The sequence below is a fragment of the Mycetomoellerius zeteki genome, unplaced genomic scaffold (genome assembly GCF_001594055.1).
Source record: "Mycetomoellerius zeteki isolate Tzet28-1 unplaced genomic scaffold, Tzet1.0 scaffold145, whole genome shotgun sequence".
In the NCBI taxonomy this organism is placed as follows: Eukaryota; Metazoa; Arthropoda; class Insecta; order Hymenoptera; family Formicidae; genus Mycetomoellerius; species Mycetomoellerius zeteki.
The window spans coordinates 106,778-123,345 of NW_017256393.1; the positions used below are offsets into that span (position 1 = coordinate 106,778).

The 16,568-nt window shown below is 33.0% G+C and overlaps 3 protein-coding genes across 3 annotated transcripts in view; 2 read left to right on the forward strand and 1 right to left on the reverse strand.

The window, feature by feature from the left end:
• Positions 1-851: 851 nt before the first annotated feature.
• On the forward strand, positions 852-1,675 carry LOC108731993 (coiled-coil domain-containing protein 12). Its single transcript, XM_018462573.1, has 3 exons — positions 852-1,031; positions 1,110-1,248; positions 1,502-1,675. Exons 1-3 carry the CDS (start codon positions 904-906, stop codon positions 1,673-1,675), a joined length of 441 nt encoding a protein of 146 aa, XP_018318075.1. The 5' UTR covers positions 852-903.
• Positions 1,676-2,598: 923 nt separating this feature from the next.
• On the reverse strand, positions 2,599-9,789 carry LOC108731944 (carbonic anhydrase 2). Its single transcript, XM_018462510.1, has 6 exons — positions 9,645-9,789; positions 4,756-4,797; positions 4,518-4,679; positions 3,741-3,985; positions 3,379-3,615; positions 2,599-3,221 (listed from the first exon to the last, which is right to left on the reverse strand). Exons 1-6 carry the CDS (start codon positions 9,691-9,693, stop codon positions 3,012-3,014), a joined length of 945 nt encoding a protein of 314 aa, XP_018318012.1. The 5' UTR covers positions 9,694-9,789; the 3' UTR covers positions 2,599-3,011.
• Positions 9,790-16,014: 6,225 nt separating this feature from the next.
• Positions 16,015-16,568, forward strand: part of dmpd (F-box protein dampened) — a 5,549-nt gene continuing 4,995 nt past the window's right edge. The window contains exon 1 of the mRNA XM_018462774.1: positions 16,015-16,444. The gene's annotated coding sequence lies outside the window, so the exon portion shown is untranslated. The remainder of the gene's footprint in view (positions 16,445-16,568) is intronic.

Sequence of the window (16,568 nt, forward strand, 5' to 3'; positions counted from 1 at the left end):
AGCGTTAGATGTAATCTCGATATAATTTGCTTATAATTTATCTGATGCTGGATTGTACGAACTCTTGTGTATAAATGTTAATAAACTAATTTGTTTAAAAGCGGTCGTTTTACTTTGTCGTAAATCAAGAATTGTAAAAATGTAACAAATTTTTTTAAACATATAAATATATTAGAAAAAATTTTAATTAAAAAATCATATCAATATATTATAATATATATTGCTTATAAATTATATATATATATATTAAAATTTTATAAAAGACCATACTGATCTCAAAATTGCAATAATGAAAAAATAATGATCTATCTTCTCTTTCTTTTACAAATTATGGGATATAAATATTGGGATATAAGAGAATCGCAAATTCAACATAAATTAATTTCAAAAATATTTCCAAAATATGTTTGTACAACTTATCATCAAAAGTTGGACTTTACGTTAACATCATTAATATTAATAACATTTGTGAACACGTACAAAGCCGATTGTCGTCAACAATTATTTCGACAATTACCACTTTTAAATAAATTCTGTTATAATTACTTAATTTAACAATTAAATAAATACATTTACATATGTCTAAAGATTTTGAACAATTATCCTTTCTTTTGCAACAGATGTTTCTAGTTTTTACAATTTCTGTTAAATTAAGTATATACTTAATAATATTTTATATGAAATATATACTTTTTGTTTAAATATTATTTGAAAATCTTTTTTTCAAATAACTCAGCATTTCTTATTCAAATCAAATTCGCTGCGTACGCGCGAAAAATTCGATTCCTCTAGGAATACGGTTTCCCAACAGTTGTCCAGACTTTTTACCCTAGAGCCACTAGTGTCACTACCGAAGTGTCATCTGTAGATTGTAATTTTATTTTGTGTGTTTACTGTTTGAAAATGACAGAGGAGAAAATTGGCTCGTTAGAGGAAGAGGCTTTAAAGAGAAAAGAACGGCTTCAGGCGCTCAAGAGAAAGAATGAAGAGGGCAAAGAAAGTGCGATCGACATGACTGAAAACTTGCCGAAGTAAACCTCATTTTAGTAATGCAGATTTAAATCTAACCTCACATCGCTGCCGAATTGCTCAAAGTCTTGTGTTTTCAGGCCAAAATTTCGGAGTTACAAACCGCAGGATGAAAACTTGAAGAGTAATATGATAGAGGATGCGAAACCCGGAGATGTGGAATCTGTAGTTCAAGAACAGCTGGACGCTGCAAACAGTAAAGTGGTTATCGAGGAACTGGTAAGTTGGAGGGAAATGTCCTACAGCATGCATCCTTCTGCCACTTCTTACCTATTGATGACAAAGTAGTTCTTTGATATTTTTATTAAAAATTGATTTGGAATTATTTTAAAAAATCCATCAGATCAAAGATGATTTATTAAAACTTTTGTATAAAACATGTATTTTCTCTATATAGCTATGTCATATTATTGGAGTATTCTATGATTCTAAGATTTCTTAGAATTGATTCCTTATTTTTATTATTTACTAGGATATTAGTAACTTAGCACCAAGAAAGCCTGATTGGGATTTAAAACGAGATATAGCCAAAAAATTAGAAATATTAGAAAGGAGAACGCAAAAAGCGATAGCGGAAGAAGTGAGAGCACGTCTCAAACGAGGTCAACAAGATCTAGCAGCTTATGTAAATAATCATAAAGAATGACAGTATTGTTATAAAAAACATGTATATTTTGTAATAAATTGTGTATTTTCTTATTTATAGAATATATATTCAATTAGTCTATTTATAATTCATCGTTATTTCTTATATGTAACACATGGAGTATTTAAATAATTTATGTAACTCCTTATGAATTAAATAATCGCTTACTTGAACTCGCTCACACAGAGAATGACATAAAAATTCGTTAAAATCTTAATAATTAATCGCAGGCAACATGAATTTAAATTCTTCCATCAGGGATTTTTGAAAACTTTTTTTGGTCCGGGTTGTATGAAAATCTGAAAAAAAAATTCTAGTATATTTGTCAAAGCTTTAACAACAGTTTTTACCGTCATAGAGAAGTTGAATTGTATCTTACTTACTTTTTACAATATTAAATTTGTTTGTCAAAATTCACAATCAAAATATCAATGATACTTTTAAAGCAAGATTGTGTTATATATTTTAATATGAAGTTTACAAGAAATTTTTTTGCGTATTATTGACGTTTAGTTTACATGAATCTTTTTCAGTCTTTTTCAGTCAATAAGCAATGTAAAATATGTAAATTATTATAAATTAGATAATATAATATAGAAAGAAAAAATTAAATTTTGATTAATATATCTTACTTTAGTATTGATAAAAATATATAAACAAAGTAGGAGCTTTAATGCGGTTTAATGCAACAAAAAATATAGGCTTCAATAATTCATAGTTTGTTCACATAGATGCCACTTAAAACATGGTTTACATTGTATATGTAGGTGTTTTGTATGTATAGACGCACAATCCTGCTTTAAAGATTCCAGTTGCCGGCAAAGAATTAATGCAAACATTTTATTTTGTCAATTGTTTTATATATTATTTTATTTATAACTGTCTTGTATACATAAAATAATATTTAAGTTGATGTGTTGTTCTCTTGCTTATGTCGATGTATTAATGTTAACAAATAAATTATACAAATTTAAAAAACCATATCACATAAGATACATTCTATTGTAATCTTAAATGAGTTATTATGATTATGTAAGTCATGAGAATTTGCTTCACGCGTTTATTCAATTCTTAATCTTAAAATAATATAAAATTAGAAATTCTTTTTTATTTAGTAATAATTACTAAACAAGATTGCGATTCGATTCTCACGCTCACAATGCTCAACATCATTTCATCCTTGATGTTTATCAAAATTGAACAATGACGCTCACATAAGTGTTATAAACGTGAATCGAACTGTAACTATATTTGGTACCTAATTTGTCATTCTCTTAATTCGAAAGTTATGATGACAATTGAAAAACTCTGACTAGAATATTTCGTATTAAGAATTTCACATGGCAAACAAAAAGATTGCCACAAGAGCTCCCAATGCGACGAACAGAATTGGTATTTTAACGCTCCGTTGTCCTGAATGCCCAGAATTATGAGTATTATTCAGAATGTTATGAAGAACTTCTCGGTTCTCTAAAGGCTGCACTGGCCGGAAATTGTGAGTCAATTTATCACCTTCCTGATTCCGTAAGTCACGAAATGCAGCCAACTGAAATTAAACAAGAAGTCTATATATATACTTTTTATGCGTGTGCGTCTGTCAAATTGGCAGACATATGTGTATATGTACATAATTTAAAACTAATTGACAATTTTTTAGCACAGATTAAAAGAAATTAGAGTATTTGCAAATTGTGTTAAGAGACCTGGTCGTGTGATAATTGTTGATGATCCTTAAAGTCAATCCACCTAGCGACCTCGAGACAAGGTGGAGTAGTTAATGAGCCGGGATATGTGAAGTAATCCTGTATTTTTGCAATATCTGGTACAAGTACATTTTCCAATAGTAAAGGTTCTTGCAATACTTTTCCCTTACCCATCGTTTCTATGTCAGGTAGTACTTTTACAATAGGTTCATACGTTGGATTCGGTTGAGGGCTTACCTACGTGATTTCATTAAAAATAAGATATGTAAAATTGTCTTAAAAATTACAATGATAAAAAAAGATTAATTTTAATTTCATATAAGAATGCCAATTAAAATTTTCAAATAAAGATAATTTCTTACCTCATACAAATATGCTAAAATAGCCAGGCCATCACTGTGCTTAAGAGCTTCATTAAATGACTTGTAATCTTCCTTGTAAAAGACGGCGTGCATTTCCATCGGAAACGAGTGGTTGTTGATTAAGTCTTCGGATCCCTCGTGATCGTTCTCGCCCCAATGAAAATGCAACTGTTCAAACACATAGATATTCTCTAAGGGTCCTCCGGACAACATGACCGCTTTAGATTCGTTAGTTCTCAATGTAGCTGGATGGAAGAAAATAAAAATTGCATATAACAGCAATTATTAAAAATATCAGCATGCAACTACGATTATTATAGACATCTTTGTTATATAACGACACTTGCATGTATCAATTTAAACGTTGATGATCCTGTCTGTATCTAATTGTGAGCTCGATTACGTATTAACATGATTAAGATTATTACAGCATGATTTAACCGCCAGGACACGTACAAATCATTTGCGTTTATCTGACAATGACCGTTTTAGTTATCTCTATTCAACATTCACATCATTTACTACTAATATACCACCACAGACAATAATTACAAGGTACGAACTTTTCTCTTTTTCCTCTCTTTCTTATTTTATCGTCCCGATTATATCGCTATAACAATGTTTTTCTTGACTTGATCCTCGTGAACACGATCGTGAGGGGGGTTTCCCAGCGGAATAATCGAGTTTAATACGAGAAAACCTCAAGTTAAATGGAGAACGAATCCAACGTTTCTTTCTCAGCATGCCGAGCGCAGAATCGAACCGTGAAATTTTTACCCGTGTGACCGGTGTTCGTTACGTATGACTGATGTGGATTGTCAATGCCGATTAATCTCAGTGGTGACAGGCTGACGTTCGTGACATTGTGCTCGTCTATGTTAATGGGCGACTGAAGTTTCCCACTACACGTATGATACTCCTTGCTCCAATTCGCTGGACCTACGAAAATAAGATTGATCTTATTTTGAAACACACCGATGAACTTTGGATAATGACACTTCTTTGTTAAGCTCACCTTGAGCTCCTTCATAACTAAAGCTTTGACCACGGCAGAAACCTAAAGAAGACGAAGCGTTTATTTTACTTTTACAATGCGCACATTACGTAAATCTTATGAAATAGGAAAATGGCTGAGAAATGGTAAGCGATACTAATAGAATTTGCGATAATGATAATTTATTTGATTAAAGATGAGTGTTGTATATATATGAATACATTAATAATATTACGTCTAGAAAACATAAATACACTGAAAATAAAATGATGTTATATTAACAAGTATTATTTTAGTTGAAAATAATTTTGTTAATTCAATAATATTATTAATAAAACAAATAAAATTTTATTAACCCCATTAAGAACCGCTGGTCGATTTTTCGACCAAAAAAATAGGTCAACTTGGGATGTGAAATTTTTGGCAAGTTGGCTCCTTAAAGGCATAGTAGCTTGCCATTAAAAGGATTTTAAATTTTGAGAAAAAAATTTGTCTTGGTCCTTAATGGGTTAAAACAAGAGCATAACATTAATAATGTTATTCAATTAACAAAATTATATTCAACTGCAATATCTGTTAATATAATATAATTCTTTTTTTTAATGTATTCTCAAAATCTTTCGGAGTGAAATCTCAATTTGAAAGACTGAAAATTGAATCAGTCTTGAAAGAAAAGAGGAAATATTTTCATTCCTAGACAAGAGTAGCAGATTTCCATTCTTTAGAAATGAGATTTCATTCTTTTGGAGTAAAATTTCACTCTTTTGGAGTGGAATTCTAAAGATGTGGCCTCCAGACGGTATGGCCAACGTATACGCCAACTTCGCACACATTCGCTAAATATTGATCTACATTCAATGTAGATAATTACGTATGTCATGTATGTGTATTTGCTGTTGTATGATATTTGCTCATTTTGCATACGTTTGTCAAATCGTCTGGAGGCGCCTTAAAGAGGAATGAAGTCTTATTCCAAAAAAGGAGTAATTTCATTCCTTTGCAGTTAATGTCAACTTCAAAAGAGTGAAATCTGCCACTCTTATTCAAGAATGATAAGTTTTCATTTTTTTTTTTTCAAGACTGGCTCCATTTTCATTCCAAAAGATTTAGAGAGTAGAATTTCTATAAATAGATTAACTCTTACAATTAGTAGAATTTTACATTCGAAACTAGCATTATTAAGAGAAAAATATTTTCAATTTTTATTAGACATAAAATTTCTATTAAACATTTATAAGAAATATATTAATATTTTCTATTCATTGTCAGTCTAGATATTATTGACACGCTTTCTAACGGATCGGCCATTAAATGCGCCGGAAGATTTTCGCCGAACTTGAAAGTGCATTTAAAGTTCTCTGTCTCTCAAAAGACAATTGGCCGTTACCGCGCGTTTATTACGCGCTAGAATGCTTCTTAATTATCTGCTAACGAATGTACTCGCAATTCTTTCCTGCCGCTACTTGTTCGGGCAAGTTACCACCTGGTTACTTTAAGGTTCTTCACATCTGCTCGACACATGCGACGAGAGATGCATTACTTAAGACTAAAACTTTCGTTTCAAACGAACACGTGAGGACCGTCGACGTGACCGTCTGGAAATTCTTGTCTGATTTAAAATGATTATCTTAAGAATGATGAATATCCTCGGCGTCCTTCCATTACGCAAAATCTTTATTGTTATGTATGATTATACGTGAGATACATGCAAGAGAAACATTAACCCGAGCTATCTAAAATAATGCAAAATTTCGAAATATTTTTCGATGAAAAGATTTCATGGAATCCATAATAATCGCTGCGATCGAAAAATTGCTAAACAATTTTATCTCAGAAATATGACCTGTTTGCTCTCGAACATATATAATAATAATAATAATAATATGTGTATTAAAGTAAAAAAAAACGAGAGAATCATCGAATTTAATTAATTTAATTTAAAAAAGCTAACAAGATCGAGAGCCATTCTAATGGATTGAAATATATTTAATTTTAAAAAAGCTGAACATTCGTATAGACGCGATTAGGATTCATCAATCTTGTATAACAAAATTGCACAAATCGATATCGCGTGGCTACATGAATTGTTTCAAAGTTGTTACGTTTGTGACAATCTGACAGAATAAAGCGAATCGTACATTTACAAAATACATATGAGATATACCTTCATTAATATGGTTGGAAAATTTCTTTTTAAAGTTAAATGCACAACGTTTCGTTCTATATATTAATTAAATTATTCGATTACGCTCTAATCAAACTTTCGAAGTATGCAGAACGTTAACTTTCTCAACAATTTCTATACTTGATAAAACGAATTCTTTTCTTAAATGCTCCTTAACATGTTACCGTGTCAATCCATCAAACATTATCTCATAGGGTGATATCGCATGTGAATTTCTATTTTTACGAACAAACAGGTCTCGAAAACAATAGCAACGTTTTGTGCTCGCATTACAGCATGATGAGCATTAGTTCTTATGCAATTTTCAAGTTCTAGGTTCTTTCCTTAATTACTACTGATTACTCGTAGAAATGACGTACATTATAATGATAGCAGAAACTACACACGTAGGCACACAAATAAAACTGATATAAAATGATAATATCATTCGCACATGTGTGGCTTTTATTTACAGACGATTTACTAAGAAAATATGAGACATTAATTTAGCTTAAGAGGTTTAGTTAACATTCACTTCACGGCGTGCACTCGCGATGGATGAAAAATCAGTTGCTTTAGATAAAAATCCAATTTTGTCTGCTTTGAATGGGACAATAATACATAATTCTATTTGCGAATGTTGAAATGGAAACGTTCTATGTGTATTCAGTACGTAAAGTTGCTGATCAGATGATTGGATATAAACGACATTTATTTATGATAATTTAATTTAACGTAATTTATCTAACGAATGTTACGAGAAGAAGCATTATGGCGTTCATCATTTTTGCATAATGAACATTATTTGTATCGTTAGTTATAACGATTGTTTTGGAGTTTGACATAATATTCATATTAAATTGAAATATTGCGTTAGGAACTTGCGAAATCAATACTTGGCAAATCACCTCAAACTAGATACATGCATACATACTTTTTTATTGATCTGTGTTGCATAGAAAAAATACATTTCATATATGTATAACCGTTTAAAAGCATATTTTGTTCAATAAGATTAACATTTATGAGATACGTTAAATTATGTATCTTATTCATTTATTTTAGAATTTACATTTTAATTAAAACCATTATTTTTATGTTATTTGTTCATTTATTCACAAAAATTGTGTTATTTTGACATTATACAATAGAAATGTTAAATATCAATTTAATATAAAAATAATGTGTTAAATATCTGTTTAACATAAAAATAATGTGTTCTAATTAAAACGTAAATTCTAAATGAATAAGATACATAATTTAACGTATCTCATTAAATGTTAATCTTATTGAATAAAATATACTTTCACGATTTGTTTACAGACTGTGTCAGTATTACTATTTGTATTTATTCTTTTACGTAACATTTGTGTAATCTTCTAGCATATTCATATTGTGTTAAATTAACATACAAATTTGAGTGAACCGTTTGAGATATGTGAAATATGTTAAATTTAACACGAATTTTCCAACGGTATATATTTAGCAAAATCATTGTTGATTATAATCGATAATGTTAATTGCAACTCACGTATTCCTTACATGTTCTGTCAATAATGATTTTAATATTACATATATTAATTTGCACATTATGTACTTAAATTGCGCAATATGTACTAAAATTATTATAATTTCAATCTTATAATTCGATTAGATATGAACTGATGCCCATTAAAATCATCGTATACAAATTGACGTCATATACAATTGACATTGATTAACGATGTATATATTTAACATAAACATAGAAATCTCTCTCTCTCTCTCTCTCGGTTAAACTGAGAAATTCTCAAAACACTTTATTGTGCTGTTATATAAAATATTTTATAATTTTCATTCCATTTTTACATTCAAATCAGTGTATAACGGTTTTAATGTGCACCAGTGCGTACTAGAACGTTCAGCCAAATTTGCTATTTATATACTGTACATATTACTATAGGTACTATTTTTGGTTGCATAGCTTCATTATTTTTTATCGCACACTTAAAAATAATGATAAAAAAATAAATAATGTTATCGGTTATCACTAACCAAAAATCCTCTTACAGCATAATGAATAATAATTTGTAAATTAAACTATAATCGGTTGTCATCGAGACACAATTTATTTCCAACCGCGAGATTTATATGATAAGCTTATTGCTAGAAACATCGGATAATTTTATTATTTTCTTTGTTACAAGTAAATGGAAATTGCAACTCAATCAAGCAGACGTATTTTCCTATAATATTTTTCTATATTTAATAAGAATGTAATATTTTATATGTCTACGAAAAAGCACAATTTTATGAGAGAGATCAACAGTTTTATAATATTAATTATTCTGTATAAATTATTAAAACGACTAAAATGTCTCAAATATCATTATAACTTATTTCTAAAGTCTGTTCAAATACAGACGATATAATAATATATTTGTATTTTAATATTACATTTTAACATTACGTAATATTACATCTAAACAACAAAATGACGATAAACCACGTTCACTAGACTAAAATAAATGTTATTATAAGTGATGTCATCTTTTAACGTCACTCTACTACTTAGGAATATTCAAGTTCACCAAAACAATCAACCGAATAAATAATATTTTTATTCCACAAAGCAAAAAATGCCGGAATAATCGAGAACGACCATTTGAAGAAACATCTTTGAAAGACTTTAGGTCCAAAGGACGAAGGATGTAAGGTTTCTTTGTACCGTCAAAGAAACTATGCTAGATATTCAGCGGAGTCTCACCCGGTAGGAACAGGAGGCCAAGATAAATGATCGAAAACACCATGATCATTCACCTCGTCAGCGTACACCATGAAATCCCACGGCACTGTCAACGACTCGCCGATTCGAAGAATCAGCGGGGTAATGCGAATACTTCTATTACGGTCGGTGGTAGACTGAGTACTGCCTGCTCGGTCGACCATGTTAAATAAGAGCCGCTTCTATTTCGCGACGTGCGATTGACTCCGCGTGGTCGAGTCAACAGCGGGGAGGGAAGAACGATTTGTTTCGTGATGATCTACGGAATCAACACGACAAATAATTACTTTGAGATGTGACCTCGAAAACTAGGCAAAAAATAGGCGAATTAAAAACAACTGATACACAAAAGCTCTGCTCTTAATAATCAAATTGGCAAATCAAGCTGATTGCTCAAATGACTCTTTTGTGTTGTGTACAGTGATTTGTAAAGTTGGTTCGAATACGTCTTGAGAATCACATCAGGCAGTTATTTAGAAGCTTATTATCTTGAAACTATATTACTTATATTATTCTGATAATATATGCAAGTTTTAAAAGTCTGTATTTGCATATCTACACTCATCCTCGTTCTCTTTCTACATGTTTCTCTTTCTACATCTGTTGCATTAAACGTTTCTTCAGAATTTTAACAATATCTGATAAATTTTTTTTGCGAGTAATTGTATTGTAATTATCTATATTTATTAAGGAAAAAGGAAAACGAATAATCCTTTTGATTCCATCTAAGGATACGCATTTTTACAATAATATTAAAATATTTACAATTTAAAATATTAATATTTAAATTTTTACAATAATATTAAAATATTATTATTATTATATTTTAGCAATAATAATTTTCGTATATTCCTGTCGTTCAGTAAATAAATTTAGGACATGTCGAACTCACCTTCTTTGCAAAAGAGTAAGAAAAATGAAATTGTTAACTTTAGTTTAAAACTTTGACAATCAGACGAAATTTTCGTTTAAGTAAATTGTACAATATAAAATGCTTTGTAGATATGTTTCACGAGTGCAATTTTGCGCGAGTTTAGTATCGAACAGTTTTGTTAGTGTTTGCATGTTATTTAGCATTTAGCAGTCCATTTGACCAGTACAGGCGGTAATCTCTTGAATATATCCGGCGATATGTGATGAATAACTTACGGTACTTTTCTGCCGGCGCGATTTTCGGTATCCCCCAACTTCCGTTTCACAAAATTATTCTCTGTGGTTTCTCCGACGTAATCCGACTCAGCGACTGTAATCTGCGGCAGATTTGTTATACAATTCGCGATCTCATTTCCCAAATTGGCTATTGAAAGATTAATAACATCCTGTTTTTATCAATATGTAACAGAAAGAACGACATCCTTTGAGCGTCAAATTCTGTTGTGAGGCTGATATTAGATCCTTATGGCTCGCATTATGTCTTTCATATTCATGGAAAAGGAATAGTTTTAAAACAATGTACAGTTTCTGAAAAAAATGTAAAAAGAACAGAAAATGCACATAAAAAATGAATAGAGTGCTTATACATATGGAAAACGTACTAGGTAATTATGATAAGATAATGTCAAGTATAAAATATGAATGTGGCGTGCCGGTTTTGCAGGACAATTTTATGTAATTTAAAAAAAATTATTTAAATAAACATTTAATACTATATTTGCTTTTACACTAATTACAGCTTTCGAGAAAATATCGAAATGTTCTATCTCAATTTGCGCGACAGCATTAAAGACGAGAATTTCATCAAGATTGGCGCTCGATTTCGCAAGTGTTTCACACGATGGATGGTGGCATAATAGAAATTTCCGTAAGGCGAGGACGGATTAAGATTGACACATGATCGGAGACGGAATTTTTTCAGGTTCTCGCTCTATTGAAATATTTGTATCAAGAACAATACGTTCACTAACAGTACGTTCACTAACTATATATTATGTAAGAATGATCGATCGTGCAAATCAAGAAATGATCCGAATGTTTCCCTTCGATTAATTTATTAGCATACACAGCGTTTCGAGCAATTTGATTGATTCTCTGGTTAAATAAATGTATTATGCGGCGCATTATATCTGATAAAGAATTAATCGATGCGCGTGCAACGTCAAGTGTCACGCTAGTTAAAATTCATGCGTTAACATTGGGATGAGATATTGCTGCTAGAATTCTGGAAAATTAACGTAATTGGCTACGCTTAACAATGCAACGTCGGTGAACGATGGAGGCGTAATGTAACTGCTTGGCTATTGTGTTGTTTGCTGATTGCACAACGCCAGAAATTGAGATAACAATCGAGTAAGGTAATGTGTGCGATACGACTCGCAATTTGTGGTTGTCCGATTGCCGATATATCATCGGTCATGTGGTGTACGCAATGTGTGCAATATAACTTGTTCGCTAAGCAAACGGAAAGATGATGAAGACAATAATTATAACCATCTTGTGATATTTACGTATCTTATATATAACGTTTAACATCGTGAGAAACTGCTTATTCGCCGAATTAACACGCGATTTCTTATTTTGCTTCTGAATTATTTCTCTGAGATCGTAACGCGTTACATAAATGTAACGTGATTAATTATCGAGCGAATAAATGCATTTTTACGCATACTTTGTTCAATTTTCAAATATAGAAGATTTATCAACATTATATAATAAGATTAATAAAACATTGGGCGAGTTTAAGACGATAAACCGGCTAGGCATGCTTATACCGAGCGATTGAATATGATTGGTTGAATCTATAAGTAACAACCAATTATGTTCATTTGCTCGGCGAGCAGGCTAGCCGCTTTGTCAACTTGAACGCGCTCATTGGCTGCGTTCAGCAGAAAAAGCAACTTTGTAGTTATTGTAAAATCCCAGCTAACGTTAATTATTTATAATAAATTCGATTTGTATTTCTAATGTACCGAATATTCCGAATAGTAAAAGAATTTTCACAGAATGTTCACGTATCAAATGTTCAAAATAGTGTATATAAACACTTATATTGTGTATAGGGTGTATCTTAAAAAGCTCCCATGAACCGTATAGCGCTATTCCTGATCAAAAACTGAGTCTGAGACCGATATTCATAGTTAGATTTTATATTCAAGACCGTCTTAAGTACAGTCTTAAGAAGTCATGAACCAATCAGAAGGCCGTATTAGCGTCTTAAGACATTATTTAACCTCGGATCTACAATAAGGTTTTAAGTTTTAAACCATAAGAAATGGGCGAATCACAGTCGATTATTCCCTTCGGATTCGACTGTAATTGGTCAATTTCTTACGACTTATGGCTTAAAACTATTGTAGATCCGGACTAAGACGATCTCGAAATAAGAACGGACTATGAATACCGCCCTAAAACTTATGAACATTTTGCAATTTTTGCAATTGTTAACGAGATATTATAGTTTCTAAAGATTGTCGAATAAGCGGATAAAATCGACGAATAAGACAATATTTAAAATATTTTTCAGTGTTTCATTGTGAAATATTAGGTAGTTGCATTGAAACACTTCGCTGTAGATATCTCTAGGTGTTTTATACTTTAGCACGGACAAATATCGCTTATGTCACCTTAAAGGTAGAGATCCTATAATCAGGGTTTGGCGAATGTGGACCAAAAATAGCGGATAGAGAGAGATAACAGATATTGCTTTCTCGTATGAACGCATGCGCAAAAAGTGTTAGAATACGTGACAGGCAATACGTGACGACAATACCTGAAAAAACCAATCAAGTTGATCAATTGGCCGAATTATGTAATTGTAATTTGTTAATTTTCTCTTTGTCAGAGATTTCGGAACGATTTTTAACCTCTTTGACACAGATTTTACTCATCTGCTTGTAGCTATCTACCTCTTTCTATTCTTCGCATTCGTTTTCCGACAATATACGAAGCTATCAGAAGAATACCGAGTGGACCAAGGTAGAGAATCAATCAGAAGTTATGCCCGCTTTCGTCAAACTCTGATTATAGGATCTCTACTTGTCACTAACTTCCGGCTAAGAAACGCCATTTAGTTGAGACATGTCTCGAACGAGCAAGTTAAAAATGGACCGTGATAAGTTGTTTTTTCGATGTGTGCTTCTACACTATTTTGATTTTAAAAAAAGTGCAGCTGAAGCTCACCGATTGCTTACTCGGACTTATGGTGAGTCTGCACCATCCGAAACTGTGTATAGAGATTGGTTTCGACGATTTAAAAGTGGCGATTGCGACCCTTATGACAAGCAATGACTTGGTTACTCGAAAAAATGTGAAGATTCCGAATTGCAAAGTTTGCTGGATAAAAATTCTTCCCAAACGCTTAAAGAATTGGCCGAACAGCTGAATGTTGACAAGTCAACAGTATCTGGCCGGGTCTGCAATAGGACTTAGGAGTCGTACCCGCTAAACAAAATTATATTGCAACAAAGTTTTTGTAACGTTGCATTATAATCATACGATGTTTTCGTTTTGTCGTATAAATGTTTTGGTAACGTCCCAGGAATCAGAAGTGTCCTGAGTCGATTATCTTTATACATATGCGCCGTCACATTTGCAACGTTTTGCGATATTTGTAAAACTTGCCTGCGATGTTAGGAGTACACTTTAGTTCCAGAAATGTTTCTGTAACGTTCCAGGAACAAGAAATGATTCGCTTGATATACGTTTAATGTACAACTCAAATTATAATACATTTTTGTAATGTGAATTTAAACTTAAAAACAAAACTTTTATATTTTTCCTAAAGTTTAAGTTACAAAAGTTTAAGGTAATCTTAAAACTTACTTTAAGAAAAATATAAAAGAAAGTTTTTTTTTCAAAATAATGTTGTAATTGTAAAATATTTTTCTAAATTTCAAGACGAGCCCTCTTTATATTCATAAGAAAACTTAATTGATGCCTTCAAAGAATCATTTCATCAGAACAAGAATAAAAATTTCATAATTGTGTCTTTTATTCTATTCGTGGATGAATTTTTTTAATTACGAGAAAATGCGACACCGCCACTTCCATCTAGTGGCGTAACTGCGTATTCATAGGTGGCGAAATGAATATTTCAGAAATATTGTATATGTTTCTGAAACGCGTGCGCGCGTTGAAGCAATGTTCTTATAAGTTGCACAAAAAACGTTTTAATCCGGATTTACAATAGGTGTTTTAAGCCTGAAGCCGTAAGAAATTGACCAATTATAGTCGAATGCGAAAAGACTAATTGACTATTGCTTGGTTTAGGGCCACTTTTACCAACTCCGATTAACTTAATCGGCCAATTAGTCTACTAGAATTGACCAATCGCATTTATCATTTTGTTTGACTACAGATGGCGATTGGCCAATTCCAATGGACTAATCGGTCGATTAAATTAATCGGAGTTGATAAAAGTGGTTCTTATGCTTCGGTCTTGACCCTAAAATCCTAAAATTCAGCCAATAGGGCTGCCAATCTTAATTGGTCCTAACTGAAATCTGTATTTGGCTGAATTTTAGGATTTTAGGATTAAAGCATAAATCAGGCATATGATTTGTTAATTTCTTATGGCTTAAGACTTAAAGACCTATTGTAGATCCGAGCTTAGGCCAATATTACATGCATCCGTTTTTGTCGTACGACAAATTTTTTAAGCCTGTTGATTGGCTATGAGACAAAGAGGTCCGAGAACCTTTCTGTCTCGCAGTCAATTAACACGCTTGAAAAATCTATCGTACGACAAAAACGAACGCATGTAATATTGGCCTTACACAAAACGTTTCTTTTGTGATCTTCCAAATGGCATATTTAAGACAAAAATACAATGTTCCATAGAATAACGCAAATAAAATGTAAGTTTTAAATGTTTACAGGACCTTTTATAAATTTATACATATGAAATATCACAAATTTGTACAGTCAAAATGTAACGTTCCCTGAGGATTTCATGTTTAACGGGAATCGACTATTCTCTTCATATTTGACTGTGATTGGTCAGTTTCTTACAACTCTACGACATATGTACGATTCTTTTCTTACGACTCCTATTCGGCTGTGTTCCAAAATTCTCTGCTAGTGCTGAAAATCTACAGTTTACGTTACATATCCTATACATTTTCAGCCCTGGCAGTGAATTTTGGAACACAACATTCGACAAGGGTCGATCGCCGCGCATGCGTCGCGACGAGGAAATCCGCGCGGTCGAAAAGTCCCTAGTAGGTCGATCGGCACGCGCAAGCTGGTTACGCACTTATCATCGCTATGTTCAAGCGGTTGAAGCGACTTCTCGCGGACTGATCGCAGCCGCGGCGACCAATCAAAAGGCGCACGCGTGCTATCGTGCGCCACGGCAGTGGCACGTTCGCACGCGGTGTGGCGCGGCGCGGTGCGCGTCGAAGTCGAACTGCGGGAGCGTGTGTCGCGCGAGCGCGTATCAGCGCGTATTCACGCTGCGGTTACACGTATGTGCGCATCTCCGTGCCGCCGTTGCCCGCCGTCGACGTCGGCGTTGCCCCGGTACGCCGCTTTGGAGCGTAGCAACGGCCGCGCGCCGCGGATTCCGGGTGTGCGCCGCGGGGCCGCGTGCTATCACCGTCTTCGACATTCGCGTGCACGCGAGGAGCTAGCAACAGCAACAGCTCGTCGCGGCCAGTGACAACATTTATTTTCGATACGATCGTGAAGGAACAGTGGGAGAGCGAGAGAGAGAGAGAGAGAGAGAAAGAAAGAAAGAGAAAGAGGACGGGAAGGCGAAAGAGAGACGAAAGAAGCCTTCGCGAACTGCTGCAACGCAACCTGCGGGGTGTCCGCGAGTTCACATTCAGGACAGCTAGCGTGAGCAGGTAAAATGGACTAGGGAAAAGTCGTTTACTTGCAGGAAGAATGGCAGTTTCGCACTCAGTCATGAGATTATGTGTAACCGCGCCATAATTGCACGGGTCTTTTAACGGGCGAGAGAGAGGGAAA

Coding starts and splice junctions, on each gene's coding strand:
- LOC108731993 (XM_018462573.1), top strand. CDS start 904: ATGACAGAGGAGAAAATTGGCTCGTTAGAGGAAGAGGCTTTAAAGAGA. Junction 1,032..1,109: donor ATGACTGAAAACTTGCCGAA/GTAAACCTCATT, acceptor TTGTGTTTTCAG/GCCAAAATTTCGGAGTTACA. Junction 1,249..1,501: donor AAGTGGTTATCGAGGAACTG/GTAAGTTGGAGG, acceptor ATTATTTACTAG/GATATTAGTAACTTAGCACC.
- LOC108731944 (XM_018462510.1), bottom strand. CDS start 9,693: ATGATCATGGTGTTTTCGATCATTTATCTTGGCCTCCTGTTCCTACCG. Junction 4,798..9,644: donor TGGCCTCCTGTTCCTACCGG/GTGAGACTCCGC, acceptor CGTCTTCTTTAG/GTTTCTGCCGTGGTCAAAGC. Junction 3,222..3,378: donor AACAATTATCACACGACCAG/GTCTCTTAACAC, acceptor GTTTAATTTCAG/TTGGCTGCATTTCGTGACTT.